The sequence below is a fragment of the Plectropomus leopardus genome, chromosome 5, assembly GCF_008729295.1.
Source record: "Plectropomus leopardus isolate mb chromosome 5, YSFRI_Pleo_2.0, whole genome shotgun sequence".
Classification (NCBI taxonomy): domain Eukaryota; kingdom Metazoa; phylum Chordata; class Actinopteri; order Perciformes; family Serranidae; genus Plectropomus; species Plectropomus leopardus.
In genome coordinates this window covers 21,846,016-21,871,192 of record NC_056467.1, presented here as the reverse complement: position 1 = coordinate 21,871,192, position 25,177 = coordinate 21,846,016, and the positions used below count along the sequence as shown (strand labels likewise).

At 38.7% G+C, this 25,177-nt stretch overlaps 1 protein-coding gene across 2 annotated transcripts in view; it reads left to right on the top strand.

The window, feature by feature from the left end:
- The window catches only part of zgc:77784 (uncharacterized protein LOC402947 homolog), a 69,554-nt gene that overhangs the window by 35,262 nt on the left and 9,115 nt on the right, over positions 1-25,177 (top strand). Inside the window, exons 7-20 of one of the 2 annotated variants that reach the window (XM_042486367.1) lie at positions 3,420-3,544; positions 6,078-6,249; positions 6,642-6,847; positions 10,146-10,227; positions 10,448-10,616; positions 14,475-14,641; positions 14,952-15,073; positions 15,314-15,530; positions 17,153-17,271; positions 19,726-19,903; positions 21,692-21,910; positions 23,578-23,620; positions 23,707-23,843; positions 23,927-24,214. In XM_042486367.1, the coding sequence (XP_042342301.1) occupies positions 3,420-3,544; positions 6,078-6,249; positions 6,642-6,847; positions 10,146-10,227; positions 10,448-10,616; positions 14,475-14,641; positions 14,952-15,073; positions 15,314-15,530; positions 17,153-17,271; positions 19,726-19,903; positions 21,692-21,910; positions 23,578-23,620; positions 23,707-23,843; positions 23,927-24,214 (2,244 nt within the window). Of the gene's footprint in view, positions 1-3,419; positions 3,545-6,077; positions 6,250-6,641; positions 6,848-10,145; positions 10,228-10,447; positions 10,617-14,474; positions 14,642-14,951; positions 15,074-15,313; positions 15,531-17,152; positions 17,272-19,725; positions 19,904-21,691; positions 21,911-23,577; positions 23,621-23,706; positions 23,844-23,923; positions 24,215-25,177 lie in introns of both variants that reach the window. The other variant, XM_042486366.1, reaches the window with a different exon arrangement.

Below are 25,177 nucleotides of genomic sequence, written 5' to 3'. Positions count from 1 at the left end.
AAGATATCCTACAGCAGCAGTTAGACTTCAACTTTCAACTTGAAACAGATAACACAAAACATATAGCTTAAAACTATATCATAAATAAAAACGTAGGTTGCCATCAAGAGTTATATAAATGAAGTAGATAAGAAAAATCTAATGCTATAAGTCATAAGACCATATATGTGTAAGACAAAAGAGTTCTTTACAGCATCTCAATAAAGGAAACTCACAAAAACATGATCAAAACACTCTGATGTTTATGAAAGAGTGAGACGTGTTCAGTGTTTGGGAATATGATCTTAGTGAGAACATTACAACACAACACAGATGACTCACATACCTTGCTTATTGAGCCAGATATGTGTTTGCGTGTTCTCTGATGTGTGTGTGTGTGTGAGTGTGTGTGTTGCTATGCTCTGCACAGAGATTTGTAGAGAGGATGAATCCTGGCTAGAGAAGCTTCTCATCTGACGGAAGGCGTGAGCCAATTACTCAGACGGGAGGTAGAAGGCGGTGGTCAGTGTAAATCCACAGAGGCTGTGATGATGTGGCTAACGCAATGATCTGACCCGAGCTGGAAATTGGCAGCTCTGCCCAGACCTTTCCCAAAATAACTGAGTAAATGTCATTTGGATGCCGCTTCCCAGTGCTGTGATGATTTGTTATTTTCCGAAGACATGAAGGCGATGTCTCTCATTAAAGATGAGAGGGCGATGAGAGTGCAGCGAAAGATCCCAGAAGGTTAAAGAGGCAGCTCTTAAATCTCTGCTTGTTAAGAGCTGATGAGTGCTCTATCGATACAGATCAAGGTTTAGAGCAAAGGTGGAAAAGTAACTGAGTACATGTACTCAAGTAAACAATCAGTGCCCTTTTCTGGCATGTTTTACTCCACCACATTTATCTGACAGCCTGAAAATATATAATAGGAATTACGAAATTAAATGTATTGTTATAAATTAAACCTTTGATTCCAAACCTTTTTGGCTCAAGTCCTCTTGCAGAAAAGCCATTTTAAGACTGCTTGTCACATTTCACGAGTTATTCGCAGTAACACCAAATAAACATTTCCCCTCTAAACTTTGTATAGATAACTGTTCAAAGCCTAGAGATGAAATGATCAAATATTTCACAAAAATAAACCAAAGATTTTTCTAACCTTTCTAGCTGATTAATCTCCTGAGGCCTGAGCTTTTGTTTTGTATGTATTGTTAATTTATTCTAGCTATTCTGGATAAGAAGGACCTAATGAGTAAAAAAACCCAAACAAACAAACAAAAAAACCCAACATCTAAGCATTGTCTTGTCCAGCTTCCTCTCACATTCCAAAGACATGCAAGTCAGGTTGATTGGTGATGCTAAATTGCTCTTAGGTGTGACTGTGAGCGCCTGAGCAGCCCTTGTCAGGTGGCTCGCTGTTTTTTTGCGCGACGCTCGCGTTTGTTGACTCAATACCACTTTATCCTGCAGTTTAAAGTCTCTCTCTGTCACAGAGATGAGGAAATACAAAGATGTTTGTCTTACCTCATATTCCTTGCTTCCTTTTCAAACAAAAGCTATCTGACTGCGTCTCTGGAAAGAAGGCCATCATTTGCTGATACAATGCATTTTATTTTGAAACAGGATGGGGTTGTAGGCTTTGCAGGAGTTTGTTTAACTTCATAAATGAGTGGAATATGTGCTTATAAATATGAAAATACAGCACTCATATCAGCAGGCAGCGATATGCCTTAAGGTCCAGTTACGGCTGGAATATTATGATGCAGAAAGAATGTACTAGTTATAGTTATTTCTGTTAGAGATAAGTTATCATGTTATTCAAATTGCACTGATATTACTGTAAGATGTTTTGTTGAACTGCTAGATTTGAGGTTTGTTACTGTGCTAAAGACTAACTGTTTTGTTAAGTGACTTGAATTTTACATTGATTTATTTATTTCGCTGTTGGATCGCTAAATGTAGATTGCACTACATTCCTTTTACTTGAGTGGAACAAGCTCTTGCATTAATTTTATTTTGTAGAGACTTTATATCAGACTGTAAAACACAGATTACCAGTGAAGACTGAGCAGTTGTTGTTGGGGAAGTGTATGACAAGTTTTAAAATGTTATTTTCAGTAATTTTGTTGTTATATTAATCGAGTAATAAAAAAATAATAGTTAGATCAATTAAAAAAAATAATCAATAGATTAATCGAAAAAATAATCGACAGATTAATCGATAAAAAAATAATCGTTAAGTGCAGCCCTAGCCTAAGCATGGCTGTGCTAATTGCAAACAATGCAACAAATCCAAAAGCCTTGTGATTTTGTTTTGTTTTGTAACTTTGTGTAAATTTTCCTTGTTCCATACTCCAAGCTAGGGATGCCCTTTTTGTCTGTAGGAACAGGCTGTCTAACCTCTTTGCGCAATGCTGCGATAATACAATATAGAAGTCCTAATGTCCTCAAAAGAGTACTTCCTAAATAACAGCGTTTAACCTTGTTAATGTTGCTAAAATTAGTCAAATTTGTAAACCAAATCAAGCTAGAGTTGACTGTAGACTGACCTCTTGCTTTTCCATGGATTAATGTATTGTGCTTTTGTTAACACTAGATGGAACATGAAAGTGTCCATGAACAAGGACAACAGGACCAAGTTATGCAGAATGAAGTATAAAGTGTCCACTTTTTTTAACTCAGGTGGCTCAGATGTTAAATCTCCTAGCCCTGCTTTGCTTACTCACTTCAGGTGCTCGGAAAGTCGTGGTTTGATCCCCTGCTCCCTCAGTCTGCATGTCAAAGTATCGCTGGGCAAGATACTAAACTCCAAATTGTATGACTGTATTTGACGACATGTATGACAACTAGAAAAGCACTTCACCTGTGCAAGTCCATTTAGCATTCATTTACCTTTTTTGTGTTAAGATAAGTGCATTGTGCTTAAGCTACCACTAAAATGCACATAAACGTGTCCACAAACAAGGACAACAGGTCCAAGTGAAGCACAATGAAGTGTAAAGTGCAGCAAATCCAAAATGTTATTTTCTTCTCATATTCATCTCATCACCCATCAGATTTATCTTGTGACCCTTTGGAGGGGCCCAACCCCCATTTTGAGAACTAAAACTGTTTATTAAGTTGTTGAAACTCAGCTGGCCACAACAGTAAAATGCTGCTTTTACACTGATGCATCAGTGTCAACAATCTACTAATGTTATATATAGTAACAAATTACGATGATAATAATGATAATAATATTTTTGGATTTTTAATTGTAATTGAGTATTTTTACATTGCTGAAGTGGTACTTTTTTTTACAAGGTAATTAATATTTTTTTCCATCACTGGTAATATCAGGTGTTGAATGCAAAATGGTGAAAATACTGAGCAAAGTATGAGTTTTCATGCATAAATAAAACTTTTAATGGGTGCTAACACCTTTTCTCCACCTCCAGTCCCACCCCAGATTGCCACAAAGCCCCGTGACCAGATTGCCACCCAGGGGAGGAGCATCATGTTTCAGTGTGGTACCACAGGAAACCCTCCACCTGCCATCTTCTGGCAGAAAGAGGGCAGCCAGGTAAGAGGCTGGAGCAGAGAATAAGAGATTCTCTAATGCTGAATATTTCAGTAACATCTAGTACAGTACATACCTGTTTACGAATCACTGGATGAGTAGCGACCTATGAATAAATTTGCTCTCTAACAAGCCTCAGGTAAATAATTATGTGTGGTTTGGGGATTTTTGTGAACTCGTACTGTATTCTTTATCATATATCAACAAGCAGAGTTTCACACCTTCTTTGTTTTGAAGGCGAGAACAACTCACAGCAACATGAACAGGTTTTGTCTGACTGAATCATACTTTTTCTAACAGTTTTTTTTCTTGGGTTGCCCACACTCTCCAAGACACATTTTTCCTAAGCGCAATGAACGGGAAGCGAACAAGAGAGTGCAGCACATTTGCATTTGGCTCAGAGATATGACTAGAGACAAAAGTGTTGGAAGGCATTGCGGTATTGCGTTGGCGAGAAATGTTTCTCCTGCTTGCGACCGCAGTGTAAGGGTAGTGACGAGGAGAGAGGTGGGGAGTGAGGAAGTAGAAAAGAAGGAGGGAGAGGTTGCAGGAAGTACACCAGGTGTTGAAACTGCTTCTTCAGGGCAAACCTGCAGACAAACACTGTCCTCCTTCCACGTTGTACCCAACTATAAATACCCTGTTGCTTAACAGCAGCTGGGATCACTGACTTGGAGGAGAAGCTTCAGATGTTTTCAGAAGCTTGTCACAGAGCAAACAGGAAGTTGTGCTACAGATTTTGTGAATAAGCATCCGTTTGCAGGACGGTTAAGGCATGGCTTGGCTGTTTGTGAAGCTTTTTTGCTGTATTTGGGGGATTATCTGTAGCCTTATAACCTTGGTCCCTCCACCAAAGTCTAAGCCTCTTAGAGGAATGAAATGGAAGGCTGAATGGATTGATGTGCATCCCTTCCCCCTTGTTCACATCCGTCTCACTTACAGAAAAACAGAATGGGACAGCAACAAAACGTCTGTTAGTGGGCATCATCCCAAAAAACACCAAAACAACCCATCTCTTCCAGTTTTTTTAAGCCATACTAGTGGTGACGCTGGATGGTTGGTTGGTTCACTATCTTGGTCCAGACTGAAATATCTTAACAGCTTTTGGATGAATTGGCACACACACGTAAACAAAATGTTGGTTCCTCGTAACGTGAGTGATCCTGCAAGTTTTCCTCAAGCGCCACCTAGTGTTGTCAATATACTAGAATTTCTAACTTCTATACAATACATAATAAAATGATAATATTTGATACCATTTTCAATAAGACAGGGAAAACACGGACAAGTTAAAAGTTGTATTAAAAGGGAATTATAACAGGACTGGTTAATAGCACAGAACAGCAGAATGACGGCAGTAAACATTTACAATAAAAGAGAAAGCACAGCTGATACGGATGTATCGATACTTCGTAAAAGGGTTTTTAAAACTGTTTCAAATATTAGAAATCAATATGTGTTGATAAATTGATATTTTTGACAACACTAGCTCTGCTAAGAGGCTGATATTTGTGGTTAGTGAAATGTCTCAACAGTTGGATGGATGGCCATGGAATTTGGTAGGCTACATTTTATTTATTTTATTACTTGATTTATTACAGACAATGCAAAAAACATTAAAACATGTTTCAGAGGTACTGCATGTAGGATTTACAGCTCAGGATCATTTGCGACCCCTGTCCCTGCTTTGGCTTTTCTTCTTAAAAAGTGCATAATATTATAAATATTATTGCTACAATTACAGTAAATTGAACACTTAATAAATAGTGATGTTCTCTTTCATGTGACATAATCATATTAAATAATTAAAATATGTTACACATGTTGAATGTATGTATGTGTGCAAGTGTGTAAGTACTAGTGCCAATATCAGGTCAAAATTTCAATTTCTCCAAAACTTTTATGACTAAACATTTGATTATATAACCATCAGCTTCAGACTCACTTTCTGATCAGAGTTCAGTAAATTTTAGCATGCCTCAGCGCCAAATTAATATGGTTGTTTGCCTATGTTTAGAAAAAGTTATGAATTGGCTCGTTATAAAAATCTAGAGTGTGAATAATTGAAACAGCCAATTAGTTGATGAGCATAAAATGAGTCATCAACATTTCTGATAGTAAGTTGTTGCTTTTTTTTCTGTCTTCTATGGTTAGCAAATTCACCTTGTCTGGACAAAACAAGCAATTTAAAGGTGCCGTCTCGATTAATCAGTTATGAAAATAATCATCAGTTTCAGCCTTAAAGTGTTAACATTTAGTCTGTCAGCAAAAGAGCGTATCCAACAGCAATTTTGATAGTTGATAAAGTATTTAATTTAACAAGTAAAAATTCAAAACAGCTTTCATTTTCTTAAATATGTTTCTTATGCTGTCTCTGTTTTATATAAGTGCAATTTCAAGACGCTGCCTCAGGGTCTCATTCTTTCACTATTTCCTAACATTTCATAGACTAAACGATTAATGGATTTATTGAAAAATAGACACAATATAACCTTATGTGTTACTTTCTGCTCTGCTCTGCTCTCTGTGTGTTTAGATGTTGTTGTTCCCCGGCCAGCCGCCATCACAGTCTGGCCGTTACTCCGTCTCCATGAGTGGAGAGCTGACGATCACAGACGTCCACCCCGAGGACTCTGGTTTCTACATCTGCCAGGCCATCAGTGTAGCAGGAAGCGTGTTGACCAAGGCACTGCTTGAGGTGGAGGGAGGTGAGACTTCAGACCACACAGTCACGTTGGAACCTGAGGGGGGTTTATTCTTTATTCTCTACTTTCAGCTAATGAGTAGAAAACATATTAATTACTAAGTAGGTGCATTACAATAAGGCTCATAAGGACCAAGAAAGAACACAGTTAGAGACCCCATGCTGGATGAGCAATGATTTTTAGGCTTAATGTTCATCCTCAGGCTGCTTGTAAGCACCAGATTTTTGCTTTTTATGCAGCCTATTATTTTCTGCCTACTAAGCATCTGAAGTATTTTCACCCTTTGCACTCCAACGGCTGGCAACTTTATAACCTTATTTTCTATAGACCTCTTGTACACCTTCCGCTGTAAGGCAAGAGAGAAATAATACTGTCCTCTCTTCTCAAACTGTTAGGTCCTTCAGGTCGTGTCCCGCCGATTATTCGCCAAGGTCCGGCCAATCAGACTGTATCTCGGGGTGCGACAGCGCAGCTGCACTGCCGTGTAATCGGAGGGCCCTCAGTAAAGATTGCATGGGAGAAGGATGGAGAGAGACTTCTGGGAAATAAACCTCGACTGACCTTGATGGAGAATGGCACTTTGCAAATCACAGACATAAAGGTTTGTGTGTGTGTGTGTGTGTGTTACGTGGGTGTCATTTATTGCAAAGGACGTGAAAAGGATAAGTTTTGCTGTTAAACTGAAGGAAAAAATTGACTGTGTGACTGATGGAAACAACAAAAAAAGCAGTACATAATATTGTGAACCTTCCTGTCTGATCTCTGGCCTTCTTTCACTTTCTCTGCAGCCCATGTGGTGTTACTTTTTTTTCCTTTTCCATTATAAATGCAGTTTTTGTCCATAAAATTAAGGTGAGACTGAGTTTCAAAGACCAATCTCTCTAAGGCAGTGCATATCTCACCAGCGCAATTATGTGCTCATGCGGTGTGTAATTGTAATGTTAATGAAGGTGCTTGTTTGTAAATGCTAATGTGTTCTGCTGTGATGGAAGAGCAGTTGGCAGCCCCTTTATGCTATAACCCCACCTGGAGGTCAGCGAGTGCACGCAGGACGGAGCGAAAGCTGCATCATTTTCATTAATAGACTGGCAATAGATGATTAATCATATGACCGGCTTTTAATTAAATCTCCTAGCCCTGCTTTGCTTACTCACTTCCTTTCTCGTCCTGTTTCTTCGGCTTTGTTGCTCATGAAAACTTGGAACATTAAGGTTTGCTCCAGTGCACCACAGAGGCTGGGGAAATCTGCCATGCCAATGTGCTCAATGGAACAGAAGAGATGCATTAGTGTGGCATCAAGGGGATGACGAGGGGAAAAAAAGACGAGGGGAAATGGAGATGACGAGTGAGGGACTAAAAATATTTACCCTGCTGATGCCCCTACCCGGCATCAATATTTTAGCAGCAGTTGAAGTCATCTAAAGAAGTTCACCTGCCCACACGCTGTGCTGTCTGTCAGCCAGAGGTCAACACTGCGGTGGATGATCTCATATGGTCTGATGATGGTTCCAGCAGACTGGCTCTCGGCCAGGACGGGGCTGGAGCGAACACCAGGAGTGTCAGTGAACCATGAAGGCATATACAGGTCATAATGTAAACAGGAGGGCAGGTGCAGTCGAGTGTGGTGTGGGACCTCATGGTTTGTAGCAGTGGAGCTCTGAGAGCTGCTGAGGCTGAGCTGAAGACTACTGAGTGAGTTTGGGCACGTGTGGATTACATTTGAATTTAAGAATGATGGCAAACCAAACAGCGTGGTCAAAGAAGTATTCATTCATATAAAGGTGCTATAATCCATATTTTTGTATTATCAGTGGATGTATATGTCATGTAAAAGGTGCTGCATGCAGCAACAAACCTATGAAAATGATCATGTGGCTCTGCAGTTCCCCTCAGCTCTACAAAGCTTTTTGGTGTCTGTCAGTTTATTGTTTAGGTTTTTACCCTGAAACCTCTTTTTAAATGGACTTGATGCAAACCAGTGAACGTGCGAATATCAGTATATATATATATATATATATATATATATATATATATATATAACAGGCTAAGTGACTTGTCGTCAGACAGGGTTTCTGAATGTTGTTGTGGCTTGTATTATATATCTTTTCATGCTCCAAGTTTGCTTGCCCGCTGTATGTTATAACTGAAGGTGATGCAAACAAGCGTGCGAGCGGACATTAGATTGTTTGAGCGATTCAGAATGAAAATGTCCAAATGTGCTCTGTGCGAAGCTTTGCACACCCTAACCTATTTTCAAGCTGTCTGTAAGGCTCAATCAGGGCTTGATAGGCTCCCTAAATGTTGATGTTGCTCGTAGTATATCCAGACCTCGCAGAAACTCGCTGCCAGAGTTTGCTCGCTCGCTCTATGTTGGGAGGTGTTCATTTTCGAGTTTTGTTCATCTTCACTGGCACAAAACAGGAGACAGACCAAGTTAAGGACAAGGTGGTGAACATTTTGGAGCATTCAGCAGCTAGATATAGCCAGATATTTAGGGGTTGGGTAGGTTAGTGACCAAAAACAGAGCTTAGAGAGAGTGAATGTTGGACTTGCATTCATAACCTGACCAGAAACATGACTACAAATTGATGCTAGTATTGCTCCATAAGTGCTGGATGTGTAAATAAGCAACATTTTTGTTTTTGCCACGTCAGTATGATATATCAACACTGTTCCCACTGCTCCAAAAATCAGTTACTGCTGGTTTAAGGGAAACGTTTAATTTACAGGTCTGTGATTTCCGATTCATCAACATTTCTGAGAGGCTTCATGAAAAGAACTACACATATAATTTGGTTCTTATTATTGGAAAATAATAATTCACTTGTACACAACCGCAATTACTGGCTCAACATTAACTGTCTTTTAGTCAGTGCATAGCAGGTCAGCAGAACATGCAAAAGTGCAGCATATTATACTGAAAATAAAGTCTCCAATAACAAATTAAAAATGAAAAACTATTTACTTGGGTTTAAAAGGTGCAACTTGCTCCAGGGCTGGTCCCAAATATTCAACTTTTCAGATATATATTCATTGGGTAGGTATTTGGTCTTCAATTTTAGGGTTTGGATATTTGTTTTTTCTTTTTTAAAAATAACAAAAGATTATCCATAGATATAGATTTATTGTTTCACATGCCTTTAATCATTTGCAGTGGACCACCATAATATCAACAGTATCCACCACATATCTATCTTATTTATTTATTTATTTATTTATATATTTTCACCATATAAAATGAGTAAAATCAGATTTTGTTGTTAGATCTGTATACAGTGTATTGAGTGTCTTGGCCCTTCTTGCCCCACTCTCGCCACTTGGATTTCACAGCGCATATCAGGCATTGTCTCGGATGCGGAGCCTGTTATTATGTGCATTTATGTAGCTCTATAATTAATACTAATAAGAAACAATACTACAAGCTGTCAATGTGTCACAAAGTCAGAGATAAGACATTGCTCAACTGAACCCCTCGGGATTTTAAACATGCATAAAAACTAAACCTTTTGGAAAAAAATATTTTATATTAACAAATAGCACAACTGAAGCTTTGATTTTTGCTGTTGATTATTGCTGATGCTCTGGAGCTCAAAAAAATGGAATTTGGCACAACCTTACCTTCTGCTTACCATATCTGTCAGATAAATGTAGTGGAGCAGAAGTCTAAAATAGCATGATAGGGAAGTATTTAAAATTATTTGTACGGTAAGCTCAATACTAGAGAAAATATATGCTTTACTACTGCCTGACATATTGAGAAAGATGATTTTGCTGTAGATATTTTTGATCCAAAGTTTTGTTCAGTCACCTAAATAGATCCAAACATCTTTCAAAAATTAAAACAGCTTGCAGCATTTGTTCTCTTTCTTCTCTCTGAAATGTTAACTGATGTTCAACAGGACACTGACTCGGGGATGTACACGTGCACGGTATCCAGCGCCACAGGGGAGTCGAGCTGGAGTGGGATGTTGACTGTCAGAGGTACTCACACCAAAACTCTCCACACTCTGTCTCTCTGTTACACTTCACACTCTGTCACTCTCACACACTACACCTCCATGCTCAAGAAACTACATGCTCTGCCAACATACTTCATAAGAGCACACTCACTCCAGCACACTCACTCCAGTCTCAGCCAAAAATGTTGATCAGAATCAATATTTTTTTTGTTTGATGGTATGCTTTTCTGTTTATGTAACAGAGGACGGAGTTTCGTCTGTATCCAGAGCATCCGAGTTCATCCAGCTTCCTGGGCCTCCGCAGAAGCCTGTAGTGACAGAGGTGACCAAAAACACGGTCACCCTCACCTGGCAGTCCAACCCTCACGAAGGCGGTGCCGCCGTCACTTCCTACATTATTGAGGCCTTCAGGTAAGCGATGACACACACACATAGAGTGAACTAACACCTTAAGATTTTTGTAAAGACTGGACATTGAACATGAATATATTTTAAATTTGAATGTCATGCAAGACATTATATTACAATCTAGCCAGCACAAATCTGGATCTTTTTTAAATATATCATTAAAAGCATCAAAGATGTTTTCATGTTTGTAGTCTTATTGTTTATTTTTGACGCCGGCAACTTTTTTTCAAAAAGTTGGGATAGGAGCTTGTCTACCACTGTGTTACATCCCCTTTTCTTTTAACAACACTTGTCTGAGTCATAAAAAAAGCTGTTGACAAAAATAATACTTTGTTAAGAAATCATAAGAAGTAGAAAGATGTAGAATAGTTCAATCCTACCCCACTTTTATACAACATAATGACATAAGCATCTGAAAGTTATTCACTGCTGTATGCTTTAACACAGAAGCCACCGCAAAGAAAATGCAAAATACCTAAAAAATGACTAATACATAAATGGTTTGGGAAATATTTGCTTTCTTGCTGAGAATTAGAGGAGAAGATTGATATCACTTCCACACATGTCTGATAAATATGAAGTTAGGGAAATAGCACACTCTGCACAGTCAAAAAAAACACTCTAAACTCTAAATTTACTAATTAACGCATTATATCTTGTTTGTTTAACCCATCCAAAAAGATTAGCCTGTTGTGGTTTTCCATAGTCACATACTAGTATCTATAGCTTTTTTCACTGTAGCCACAATCTTCTCTGTTTCTGCTGTATTTTGTTCGCATTCCGACTATTCACACATCACGAGCTCTTCTTCATTTGGAGTCATTAAAGTTTGAAAATGACTCATCTCTGCCTGAGGGACAGACAGTTCTGTTAAGTGACGTACTGAAGTGAAGCCGTGATACTCGCTGCATCAGTATTTAGCTGTGACAATCCCGAGGAGAGCCATGGCAGCTCTAACAACCAACCAGAGGCTTTAGTGAGACAGACAGTGAGTGAAAGAGGAGACAATCACTGCAGTGGTCAGCTCGGCAGCTCTGTCCTGTCCCGGGGCAAAGGAAGGAGGGGGTGCTAGTCCAGTTGGAGAGTTCTCTCATTACAGAAGCAGGAGAGAGAGTACAGGCCGAGTTTACAGACACAAATACACACAAAAGTGAAGTTAGCGCTGTGTGGGAAGAAAGCTCAGTGTGGCAGATTCGCACGCAGAGCCGATGATGAAGATCCACTCGCTGTTGCACGCTCCACCACCTACAAATTGTTACAAAATGTTTGTTTTCAGGCTTCTAGCAGGAACAAAGAAAAAGTACAAACCAATATTTCTCTAGTATCCCCTCTTGTAAACAGTTCATAACAACTGCTTTCTGTTTTTAATTTAAAGAAGAGGAAATCTTCAAGGAGGACTTCAAGCAGAAAGCAGCCGCTGTTTCCACGCTGAACCCATTTACAAATGCAGCTTTTTAAAAAAAATTGTTGGATGACTCTATTTAAATGGCAAAACAGTTTCTGTGAAGAACATTTGGTGAGAAAGGTGGCATAACAGGAAACATTGATGATAGGAAAATTCTGTGGCCTGCCTGTTGTAATTACCTCGCCGTTTTCCCCTCCACAGAGTTGAGGAAAATGTTAAATTGCGCTCATGCTGTTTGATAGTAATCCGTCCCCGCACAGCATCGGGCTGCCGGATCCTCGCAGGACCCATTGAGAAGCCCTCGTTATAACCTGCTGGTAATAAAAGAAGGAATAAAACTCGTCATTGTATCTGTCCGCACGCTGAGACCAGCTTTAGATGAGCAGAGTCTCATGGAAGCTGTTAGGAGCCATGGCGATGTCAACAGCTGGTTGTGTTTAGATTGTTTTGCATTTCTGATACTGCCCTGATTTCTTTAAATTAATCGTTTGACATTTTTTGTTCAATTTCTTGTACAGAGTTAGAAGAGAAAATCAATAAAATTCTCTTATCTGTCTGTTAAATATGAAGCTACAGTAAGCAGATGATAAACTTAGCTTAGCTTAGCGTAAAGATTTTGCTGTTTTTACACTTCAGATTTTGTACAAAAAAAAAAAACGGAAACAAAAACAAAACAAAAAAACCCCAATATAAAATAATATAGCTTTAAGGTTCCTAGTAGGTGGATTTGTTAGTGTTAGACAGAGCCAGACTGTTTTCCAGGGGGGTTGTTTCAGCAAAAGCGAAGGTATGGCAGTGTGACATATCACCTTTATGTTGTGTAGACATAAAGAACTCTCTTACACTCACAATGCTTAATATTTGCATGTCATATTTATATACCTCAGAGAGAACAGTAAAAACAACTTCTAGTATATCTATTTTGGCACATATTTCAGCAGCACAGACAGAGATCAGAGGCATGATTATCATTAGCCATTTGTTCAAACTTAACAGAAAATACAGAAATTTAATGAATTACATGCTAATTCCAATTAGATGACCAAAGGGTGTTTGAAACAGAGCAGAGAAAAGGCAACTTTGGCACAAAATAGGCAAATTTATTGCAGTTTCAAAGTAGCAGTTGTAGTAGTAGTAGTAGTAGTATTTACCCAGGGAAGATTTGAGAAGAATGTTTAAGATAATAAAAGCAAAATATCTGCCATAGCTCTCAGCAAGAAAGCAAATAAGTGAAGACATGTTTTTTTTTTTTTATAAATGTCAAACTATTGCTTTAATATACCAACTTGTGCTGAAATAACACTTATCAAGACAAAATCTGGCTTTTTATCACTTTGTATGACATTTTAACTGGCATAAAAACTGCCCTCTTTTTTCTGGGAAACTGGCATTTTTCACAAGTCTTTGAACAAACAATTAATTAATTAATCTAAACAATAACAGACAAATGAACTAATAGTAAAAATAATAGTTGCATCCTTAATCCCACCTATTTTTTGTCATTACAATAGACTGTAAAAAGTAATGGCTACCCTGATGTCACCCATTGGTTTGTGGACTTCCTTTTCTGAAGCCTTTAGTTTGGCATTTTATTCATCGTAATCTTGGATTTTTGGGACCAGAATAACCACATTTGGATGACAGGGTGGCTTATATCTGTAGTGTTGCCTGGCAGACAGCCTGTCACTCGAAGCTGCTACTTAATTATGCGTAACTTTATGCCTCAATAAAATTGTAAACAGAGTTCACACCCGCACAGTTGTCATGAACGAGGAAATTAGTTACAGAGACCAAAACAATTTTTGTACTAGGCTGTAATTTGCTGTTATTTCTGTGTAAAGTTGGAAAGTTGGGGGTCCATGTACTCTGATATGGATCCAGCCTCAAGTGGCCATTTGAGGAACTGAATTTTTTGGCACTTAAGCATTGGCTTCATCTTTCAGCCCCCAAGGTTGCTGCCTGGTCATTATCTTCAGATATCACGCTTTGTTTTCTTATTGCCACAACATAGCAGCAGATGCTTTTATATCATAATGAAAGTAATTAACTGGAGTTTCCATATTACATGTAATTTATCCAATATGTCAGCTGAGTTGGATCTCTCCTCCCGACATTGCCTGTTCCACTTTTATCAGGCTGTGCTATCAGACTATCAGCAACGGGCCAACAGTTTTGATCAAACCCATTACCTTGTTATCTTAAGATAACACGATAATGAAGCCATGCTGTCAAGATAACAGGAGTGAAAAAATGCTGTGTTGAGTGCAGCACTTTGGTCTAATGAGAGTATATTATCCTCCAGATCTTGACCTCCAAGTGTGATACTGCCAATTCACTTTCCTTATAACCTTAAATGAGTAAAGAATCATCAAATTCACTCCTTTAATCTCAGGACAGAGGTAAATTGTAATAAAAAAAAGAGTTGGACGAATGTTTTCTTGTTTCTCGTCCTTCAGCCAATCTGTGGGCAGCACCTGGCAAACAGTGGCGGACCACGTGAAGCAGGAGAGGCACACAGTCATCGGACTCTTCCCAAACACTGTTTATCTATTTATCGTTCGAGCAGTCAACTTGTACGGCCTCAGTGACCCCAGTCCAATCTCTGAGCCTGTCAGGACTCAGGGTGAGTTATACAAGCAAAAACTCATCTCTTTCTGATTACAGTCTTGCATAATATTAGTCCCACTGTACTTGTTTGATTTCAGTTTATATTTTTACAGAAAGAAATTACAGATACTGAAGCTGGCACTAAGATAATGAGCTACATGGTTTAGAAAAGGTTGCAATCTCAAAACTAATTGCTTTCTCAGTGTGATGCTTTTCTGCCTTGAGCAATGTTGAATTTCATCAAAAAGCTTTACATTTTTCGCTGAATAGTTGCTGCTCAGCAGTTTCTTTTGGCCTGGACTGAAAGGAGTTCTTTGTTGTTTCAGACGGGAGTCCTGCAGAACAGGGCGTGGACCACAGACAGGTGCAGAGGGAGTTAGGAGAGGTGTCTGTCTACCTGCAGAAGCCTGTGGTTCTGTCTCCTACCAGTGCCAGGATTTCTTGGACTGTGAGTTGTATACTTGGCTGATGAAGAAGTCTACTTTTCAAAGTCGGCTTGAAGTGTGCGGAGGACACGCTAATCTCCAGACATTAACTTCAAAAACTCCTCCAAACATTACGTGACACGAACAGATTAACTTGAAGTACAAACACAGCTGGGGCTGCTTTTCATTACTGATATAAATGTAAAACTCGGTTTCTGTATTTTTTTATATATTTTTTTGTCTCTCTTTCTCACTTTTCTTAGGTTGCCCTTCAGTCTCGGTACATTCAGGGTTATCGGGTATTTTACCGCACTATCGGCAGCTCCTGGTTGGTCCAGGATGTGGAGGCCACGTCTGACCACAGCGTCATATTAGTAGATCTGTACAGCAACACTGAGTATGAAGTCAAGATACGCCCTTACTTTAATGAGTTACAGGGACATGACAGCCTGATGGTTCTACTTCGCACGCCTGAGGAGGGTAAGAAATGCTTTTCAACAACTTTTCAGTTGCAAAGAACTGTAATTATTACAGGAAGAGTTGATATTGTTGCCCTTAAAAGTATAGTTTAAAGTAGGTAACGCTTAAGGATATGGTCCATAATTTCCTAAATCTCTTTTTCTTTCTTTGTACTTTATTTTTGGGTTTAAGATAACCTTGCAATTGTATAATCAGAGCACTTATAGAGACAAAGCACAATGTGTCATGCCCACCAGGGGAAAAACTACTGGCGATTACATATGCAAACAAGGCTAAAACACTAACAAAATACCCACATCTAACTAAAGCTAGATGTCAGCATTTTTGCACTTTATGTCTACCACAGACAAAAAGTAATAGTGAGCCTCAACCTCCACAGATTGTGTTGTCAAATTACTTGCTGCGTCAGGGTCCAACGGTTTACCCCATTCTCTCTTCTGATTCCCCACTTGTGCATCCACTTTTGTCCTCTTAAAAGCTCACATTTTTGATTTGGCAGTTTTTGAAAAACTTATTTCTGGGTTCTTTACACTGTTGGTAGTGCATCTCACCACATGGCAGGTTAAAGCCGTTTTTGTATTGCTTGCTAGCAGAAGTGAATGTCAAGACGGCACCTTCTATACAAAGTCAGTGGAGAGCGATGAATTGTTTGTCCCTGCTGGGGGCGGGACTTGTATGCGCTCTGTCTCTATAAAAATTAAAAAGGTAAATATTATGTTCAAAGATGTCATAAAAAGTTGACATATTACTACACCCCAAAACAACTTGAAGAGACTACAAAAAAAAGAAACAATGCCACCGCAAACACAAAAAAGTGAGAAAATGAAAATAAAACAACAAGAAAACAAACATACTGTCAACCAGCTTACAGTAAATCCTGTATTTAATAGACACTAATGGTCAGTACAGCAGTACACCACCCACTCCTCAACATACACAACAATAAAACCACTCTAAAACATTGGACTCACTGCAATCAGGACGAAGAATGCCCCCCCCCCCCCCCCCAAATTTACAGTCTAAGAAAAAAAAAGGATTTCTCTTGTCATAAGGATATGAGATTTCCAGCTGGCCAATTTTACTCTTGTAGCCAGCATCGAGAGAAAAGCTATAAGACAGGAGGCAAAAAGGAATACCTGGAACAATGCCCTGAGCTTTAGGTTCTACTTTTTAGCAGGAGATTGTTGACACCTCTCACAAGCATTTAAACACTGACCACAACAGGTTTATTATTTCAAAAGGGTTTCCTTGACCCAACTATGCAATTTGGGATGTAGTACAGAGACAGTTAAACTTCAGTTTAGTTCATTTCCACGCATATTTGGGAGAGCCAGTGCACAACAGGTCAGCTGAACATGTAAAACTGTGACATATTTGAGGATAACATTTCTAGTGACAAATAAATAAATAATGAATGACTATTTAATTGGATTTATACTAAGCCTTTCTTTCAAGGACATTCCTATTTTCCAGAATAAAAGTACCAAATTAAATAGTTCTTTCAAGGCAACCTCTTGGACATTATTACAAATTTATGGACCTGTAAAATTGAGCGCTACTGTAACACTGATATCAGTTAATAATAATAGAAATGTAATTTTCCCTCTTATCTCTGTCTGCAGTTCTAAGTGCAGCTCCGCAGGCTGTCTCTGTGGTTCAGCTCACCAACAGCTCCAGTATCAGTGTGTCCTGGGAGCCTCCGCCTCACAATACTCAGAGCGGCATCATTCGAGAGTACAAGGTGAGACTACAGCTATCAGCGCACGACTCCTAAGACAAAATCTGACCACCTTATTCTCGGATGTTTATTTCAGCTTCTAATTTCGTCAATCGGTGACGCAGCCATAGATTTTAAAAATAAAGTGGAACAGATTCTTTTAATCCATGGTATTTTTACTCAGTCATTACTCAGTGTTGTCCAATTTTTTTTTGTTTAGATACTTATGATGAAAAACACTGATTTTAATTAACAATTAGTTATCACTCATGCCTCTTATCTGCTGCCAGTACATGTGCTGCAGCCACCGAAAGAGACTCATTTTTGTCATCAGACTGAACACTGACTGTCCCTGTCATCTGTTTGCTTCGTGAAAAAACACTGAGTTCTGATTATCTGTCTCTTCGTATGAGTGCAACACTGATTACTAATCATCAGGCTGCTATTCCAGGAAAAAAAAGGGACACGCAGTTCTATTGTTTTGATTTATTCTTCCCATCTGTGCCTACATGTAGAAAGTTATTGTGAAAACCGCACAAGTCTGATCATGAAATACCAGATCCTTTTGTGTGTGGAGGCTCATCAGCTGAAGGCAAGGATCATACCTAATCCCCTTAAACATTCAATTTGCTGAAAATGGCACACTGTGTTGTACAAGCCTCCCTGTGGCTTAAATGTTAAAAATTAAATGTTGGATTGGCAGTAAGGTGTTACAGGATACATTTGTTCTTTACTACTTTTTAAATAGAAATGTTATTCTCAGTTTTCTGCTCAAATACTGCAGATGTAAATCAGCTCATAGCAAAAAAGAATTTCCCCACAAAAACACGATTAATAAAAAGTTGTTGTTTTTTTTTATACATAATGCAGATTATGCCAGAGATGGAGGGCAATATTGAACTCAAGCACTGAAGCAAATAGTGCATGCATTCATCTACAACACTACTTAGTAGTTGCAGAAGACTTAAGCCACATAACTCAATGCTCATTTATTAAGTGTGAACCACTGATATTGATTGAATTCAGCTGTTTCAAAAAGTAATTCAAACTAGCTCCCTCTCCTCCTCATCTTAAATTCTGCATTTGTACTTTTATTTTAAAGGAATACTTCATCCACAAAATGACCATTTGTAACTTAAATAGTCATGCTGTGTTACCTGAAGAAAACATTTTTCTCACATTCCTCCACAGAAAATCGAAAACTTTGGTTTATTGATGGACTGGGGACCATGTATAACCATATTTATCAAAACAACTCCCACACAACTTATGCAGTATAATCCAAGTCACCTTTATCCAGCCATGTGCCCAGTACTTCCTACACACATGTGCTTTTTCACAAAAAAAACCCTTAGTATTTTAGTTTGACTTTGAAGAGAGCAAATGTTTTAGCAAAAAAAAAAAAAAAGTGGGGTGCCCAGGAGCTCAGTCGGTATAGATAAAGTTTTCTTCTCAAATTCAAGGTAACACTGCATGACTAATTGATATTCGTACACATGGTGGTGGGTGTGGATGAAGTATTCCTATTAAGTACATGTTTTGCATTTGGATGTTTAAAGCAATACTTCAGTATGTGGCTTTAAACAGAGGAAATAACACATACTTCATCCCACAAATAAAAAGTTGCTCTCATACACAGTAAAATGCACCAAGCCTTATTAGGTCTGTTAAGACCAGTAAGTTGGCAAACGTTTGCAAACTTTGGATAGATGCTGCTGTATTACAAAAATCACTTAGTCAGTTGGCTGATGATGCTGACTTGATGACTCCTTCACCTGTGCAACTTTTACAACACAGCTTAAGCACTTACCATTATCCTGTAATGGTAACATAGCCACAGTAGCCAAAACAGCCCTTTAATACAAAATATTTTTTGTTTGTTTATTGACTCTCTTTTGATTGACTTGATTAGTTAATAAATCATTTCAGCAATGAATTAATAATGATAATTTATGATAATTATTTGCAGCTTTTAAAAAATGTGTAAAAACAATCTTACGTTACATGGAGTCATGATGCTGTGAAAAAAAATTAGGAAAGAAAATTAAAGAGTATTTTAACTATTGTGATATCACTTTTACATAAGAAATCTGAAGACTTCTTATATGTTATTATTTATTTCTCATAAGTCCAACTTGCATTGCCTTGACGTTTCATGGGAAAAGTAATACATCCAACACATAAAGTGAATATCTAAAGGCATGTACACTTGTAACATCGGGTTTTTAAATCTGGCTTTTCTCTGTCATTGCACTGACATTCTTTTCTCTTTCATCTCTGCTGTATCTCTGCATTCATTCTCTGCTGCGTACTACCAGTTAAAGCGTCAGTGTCAAAAAATGAAAAGCAGCTTTTTATCTGAACTCTGTCTTATAATAATCACAGGCCACATCTTGTCACAGGGTGTGCAGGATAAATGAATGTCTTTATGTGTTTACATGATTCAAACATTAACCCTTAATGTCTACTGTGGATCAGGTCTGGTGTCTTGGCAGCAGCTTGGAGACGGAGAACCAGATAAACCGAACAGTGGATGGAGCGGTTCTGTCCATCTTGCTGACAGGCCTACTGCCTGATGTCCGCTACACGGTGGTGGTGGCTGCTGTCACCAGTCTGGGTGTGGGTGCTCAAAGCCCACCTGTCAACCTGCTCCTCAGTGAGTCACTCAAACTGTTATGGCAAGATGTGCTCTCAGCAGCTTCAGTTTACCTCTAATGAAATCTGTATATTGAATGTTAATGATACTGTGTGAATGACCTTACAAAAGGGGCTTCATTAACACTGATTTTCTGTGTGAAAACATAAAAAGTATTACTGAGGAATTCACAGTTCAATAAAACTGCAATAAATACAATTAGCAGTAGTGTAGAAGTGATCATGAAAAACATGAGTAAAACGTCTTGTCAGCTATAGAGCCACTTATCCAGACAAGTTGTAGCCCAAACGAGGTGTGTTGTATTTGGTATTTTCTGAGATCTCTTTCCTCTCCTATTTACCTTCTACTGCAGTTTTGGGAGGAACAGAAACATGCTCATTCATTCTCCTGCAGAGTTAGATGAGCAATGAGAGGATTGATACCACTTTCATTTCTGTACAGTAAATATAAACCCACATCTAGCAGCCAGTTGGTTATCTTAGCTTGACATAAATCCTGGAAACAGCTGGAAACTGGCTCTGTCCAGAGGTAATGAAATCCACCCACCACCACCTGTAAATCTTACTAATCAACACATTGCACCATGTTTGTTTAACCCATGCAAAAAACAAATTGTACAAACATTGCGGAAAAAAGGCTGTGATTTTATTGAGGCAGTACCTCCAGGATTTCGCAGGCTTTTTCTGGGATTGATCCAGCTTGAAATGCCTGATTTCACAGCAGATTATGATGCGTGCTGCGATATTTAAAGGTTTTTTGTGGTGAATTGTAGGGGAAAGTGAAAACTGCAAAAACAGTTGCAGTGCTATCTCAAATTTGGAGCCTAATATTATAGCATCCAGTGTTTCTTATAGAATTAGACTATTTGTGATGGTAGGTGGATGGGGGTGGGGGCAGCAACAGCTGATTGCCAAAGGTCAAATGTTGGTGCCCTTTGATGCAGCGCTGAAGACCGTCTCTGTGAGGTGCTGTCCTCCAACTCTCCGTCAGATCTCTCTGCCTAAACCCTAACAAACACACAACAAATCTACACTGACACCAAAATGGCTCAACTCTGTCTTTTTAAACTGGTTAATAAAGGTTTGATAATCTTAGACATGTGATGCTAACAGTTAGCCCTGTCAGTGCGTGTAGCTCTGTCCATGGCACAGAGCTCACACCCCCACAGCAGTCGTCTAAAGTGAGAGAAAGACAGAGCAGGGCAAAGAGGGGCTGAGTGAATCAACACACTGCACATAGATCTACTATAAAATTGGTTACAACTTTTAAATAGTGAAATTTGCAGTACAGTTGCAGTGAATGTAAGAAAACTGCAAAGTTGCACAGAATTCACAGGGACTGGCTGAATACATGTTTGCAAGAGGAGTTGCTGAGGGCTGTTTTCCATAAGCCTACTGCCACATAACTTGTCGTTGTGGTTGTAGAGGTAACAAACGCTTGTTAACTGAATTGCCCTTTTGGGATTAATAAAGATGTCTCTATCTATCTATCTATCTATCTATCTATCTATCTATCTATCTTTTGTTAATTTAGACAGAAACAGGCCAGCTGTTTCCCTGCATTTTCAGCCTTTAAGCTAAGCTAAGATAACCGGCAGACATGAGAGTGGCATCATCTTCTCATCTATCTCTCGACACCAAAGCAAATAAGTGTATTTCTAAAAACTTAACCAGATTGTTGGTGCATGATGATACAGTGTGGTATAAAAAACTTAGAAATGTTCTTTTTTACAAGAAAGATGCCAACAGCTGTCCACTTTGTCTTAAGCTTTGCTGCTTGCTCTTTCAGCTCTCCCTCTGGACAAGACTTCAACACCTAAGAAGAAAGGCAGTAACCTCAGCATATCAGAGCAGATCACAGGCGTCGTCCGCCAGCCGGCCTTCATCGCAGGGCTGGGAGTGGCTGCATGGTTGGTGCTGATGGGCTTCAGCGGTTGGCTGTACTGTCGACACCGCAGGAGGAAGCAGCTGGGACACTACACCACCTCCTTTGCGTACACACCGGCTGGTAAGTGGGAAAAGCTTATCTTAACTGGGTTTTAGCATCATGACAGGTGTTGGGTGTTCAAAGTATTACAGTAAAATATCAGTAAATTGAATTTCTTGAATTTGACATTTGTGGAGATTTGCAGCAGCTTTAGATTTTTTTATGTCAGGAAGATTTCCCCCTAAATACTAACTGTAAAAAGCAGAAAAGGCTACAATGACACGACCTAGGACAGTTTTCAGACACCGTCAGATGCACTCTGTCACATCTTATTCATTATAAATTTCTTGTCCATGAAAAGGAGAAGTCACGGAGGAAAAAGCCTTCATTTGTTGTACAGCAAACCGTCAGATTTTAAGTGACAAGCTCTTAATAGACCGCCAGGGACATCTCAGGGAGTGATGAATGTTTTCAATTTTAGTTTGTGTGCACTGGTACTGCATATTCAGTTAATTAAAATGTATTTATCCCCACTGGGCAGTTTTTCATGGCAGGAATAACAGAAAACACTGAGGACACACTGAAGCGTAAACATTTACCACTGTATGCAGTTTATTTTAGATTTTTTGCCCTTTGGCACATCAGCACATAAACACATCAGTTGTTTTCTGACTTGTCCATGTTCATAAATACTCAATGGACAGCCCAGAGCTTTTACAAAACCATATGCAATTTGATTTCCCCATAAATATTTAACAGTGACTATTATTGCCATACTAATGACTGGAGATTGTATTGTTTCTCATATGGAGTCTATTATTATCTTGTTCATTTAGATGCCACAGACTCAAACTCAAAACTAAGCTTCATCGATTCATCAAATGACATTTGCAAACTCATGGATTGCAGGCATAATGTATGAAGATGTGTTTATGTAGGTCAAATGTATATTTTCATAAAATATCACTTAAATTCTGAACTCTTAAACCCTGTGCTGGATCAACTTTTGTTTCTAAGGAATGGAGCATAATTAAGTTACAAATGCATTTATTTTCCAGTTAATCTTTTGTTTTCTAAAGAATAAGAATTTATTAATTTATTTGATAGGGATGATGCAATTTAAATGTATGTAATGCAAATTAATATTTCTTAACAACTGCAGTTTTTTGTGCCTTTGCGCTACCAAAGCTGTGGCTGAAGGCATTATGTTTTCTAATTGTCAACTTGTCCAAAATTGTGAAGGTGATATCTGAAGGACCCCGTAAGAATATCTTCAAATTTTGCTCCAGTGTCCACCTGGACTCAAAGATGAATGGATTAGATTTTGGTGGTCAAAGGTCAAGGTTTCTGTGACCTTGCATCCATTTCATTGTAGTGATTACCATATCTTACGGCCTTGAGGGATTTTTCTCAAATTTGGCACAAACATCCAATTGGACTGAAGGATGAGATGATTGGATTTTTGTGATTGAAGGTCAAAGTTTGAGGTTACTGCAACCTGGTCCATCTCATTCTCCTGAACATGATATCCTAGGAAGACCTGAAGGGAATTTATTCAGATTTGGCACAAACATCCACTTGGAGTCCATTATGAAATAATTCCATTTTGATGGTCCAAGGTCATTGTGACCTAGATTTAGAAGAATGTAGTCCTAGTGCTTCTAATAACTCTGTTATCATCTTGTCTGTTGATAGACAAAAACTGCTTGGAAACAGGATTTGTAATTGAGAGTTTTTTCTTCTTCCAGTTGGATTTGCTCACAGTGAAGGATCTGGAATCATCAATGGAGGGTAAATGGAAGATTATAATTAGATGCCGATGATGTTTCTCTATGTGATGAACAAATTATTGACATATTGCTCATCTATTTTTCCAGGCCTGGCTTGTTAGGATCAAATATGGGGAACTACCCCTGGCTAGCCGACTCTTGGCCCACTCCGAACCTCACTCACAACAGCAAAGACTCTGTCAACTGCTGCTCTGGCAAACTGGATTCAGACAGATATTATAACTGTAAGAGCTCTTTGGTAAAATATCTCATATCAGAATGCTGAAAATATGATCGTCAGTGTTAATGAACCTTTGCTGTTCAGCAGTTGGCATCATGAACTACCCGAACCAGTCAGAGAAACACAGCACGGCATCCAATGACAGTCCCATCTACAGCACTATCAACACAGCTGCTGAGGATGACTTGCTGGCGTACTACGACACCTACTCCAGTACGTCGTACAACCAGGGTCCAGACCCGTACAGCAGCAATCCAGTACTGTCAAACATTGGCATTGCAGGTCTGGAGCTGGACCTGGACCAGTGGACCATCCAGTCTGGTCAGTCTGGGTCTGAATATGCCAAGCTCCACTATACCACCAAGAAAAGCAATGGTGAGTGTCTGATGCATCAATAATCCATTTTAATTTCATAAAACAGTGAAGAAATGTGATAACATCTCTTCTGATCTGATACAGTTTGAGTGGGTAATTGCATTTCTTATGTAATGCTGACTTTACAAAAGGATCCAGAGCTGTATTAACTTCTTTTTAATCCATATTTCAGGTTTATAATCAGTTTCAGCCAACTTAGTTTCATCTGGGAGATTCTGTGTAATGCAGCATGAAGCTTGAGTATTGCTGCCATGGTTACCTGCAGATAATTGCACCATGCTCAATGATTTTGAACTGAGGTTTTTACTGTTGTTTAAACTGTGTTTGATGCATGTTGATACCAACTTTTATGCCAGTAAAACAGTGTTATAGCCATGGCTGTAAATTCAAATGATGCTACTCAAATAATAAGTCGGATATAGTGCAATGCTCACAAAACTGTTTTTAAATGTAGTGTTTGTGTGTTATAAATGCTTGCACAGCATGCATGCTTTCTTTCTTCCATTTTCTTTCTTTTTTTCCAAATTATGAATACAAATATAATATACAATATACATCAGATGCCAGAATTGAAAAATGTAAATAGCATTTTTGCACAATAAAAAAATGGAAATGCCAGAAAACTGCAGACGCATCTGAATAATGCAGGTGGAAATAGTGACAAATTAACAAAGATGTGACTAAAATGAATTTTTTTCAACAAGCTTTGTATCATAACAGTGTGGGTGGTATGTGTAGTAATCTTTCCTCCATCTTACCAGTGCAGAGATCTCCCTGAGATCTCCCCCCAGACACAAAAAAAGTAAAGAAGTGGATCAAAAAAAGATGTGCCCCTCTCTCTCTTTCTGTCTCTCATTCACTGTTACTGAGTTGCCTTTTTCTCATCTCAAATGTTTTTAGAAAATTATTTTAGCTGACTGAAAATTGTAATTCGAGTTTGTTACTAGCTGTCCGCCATGTTGT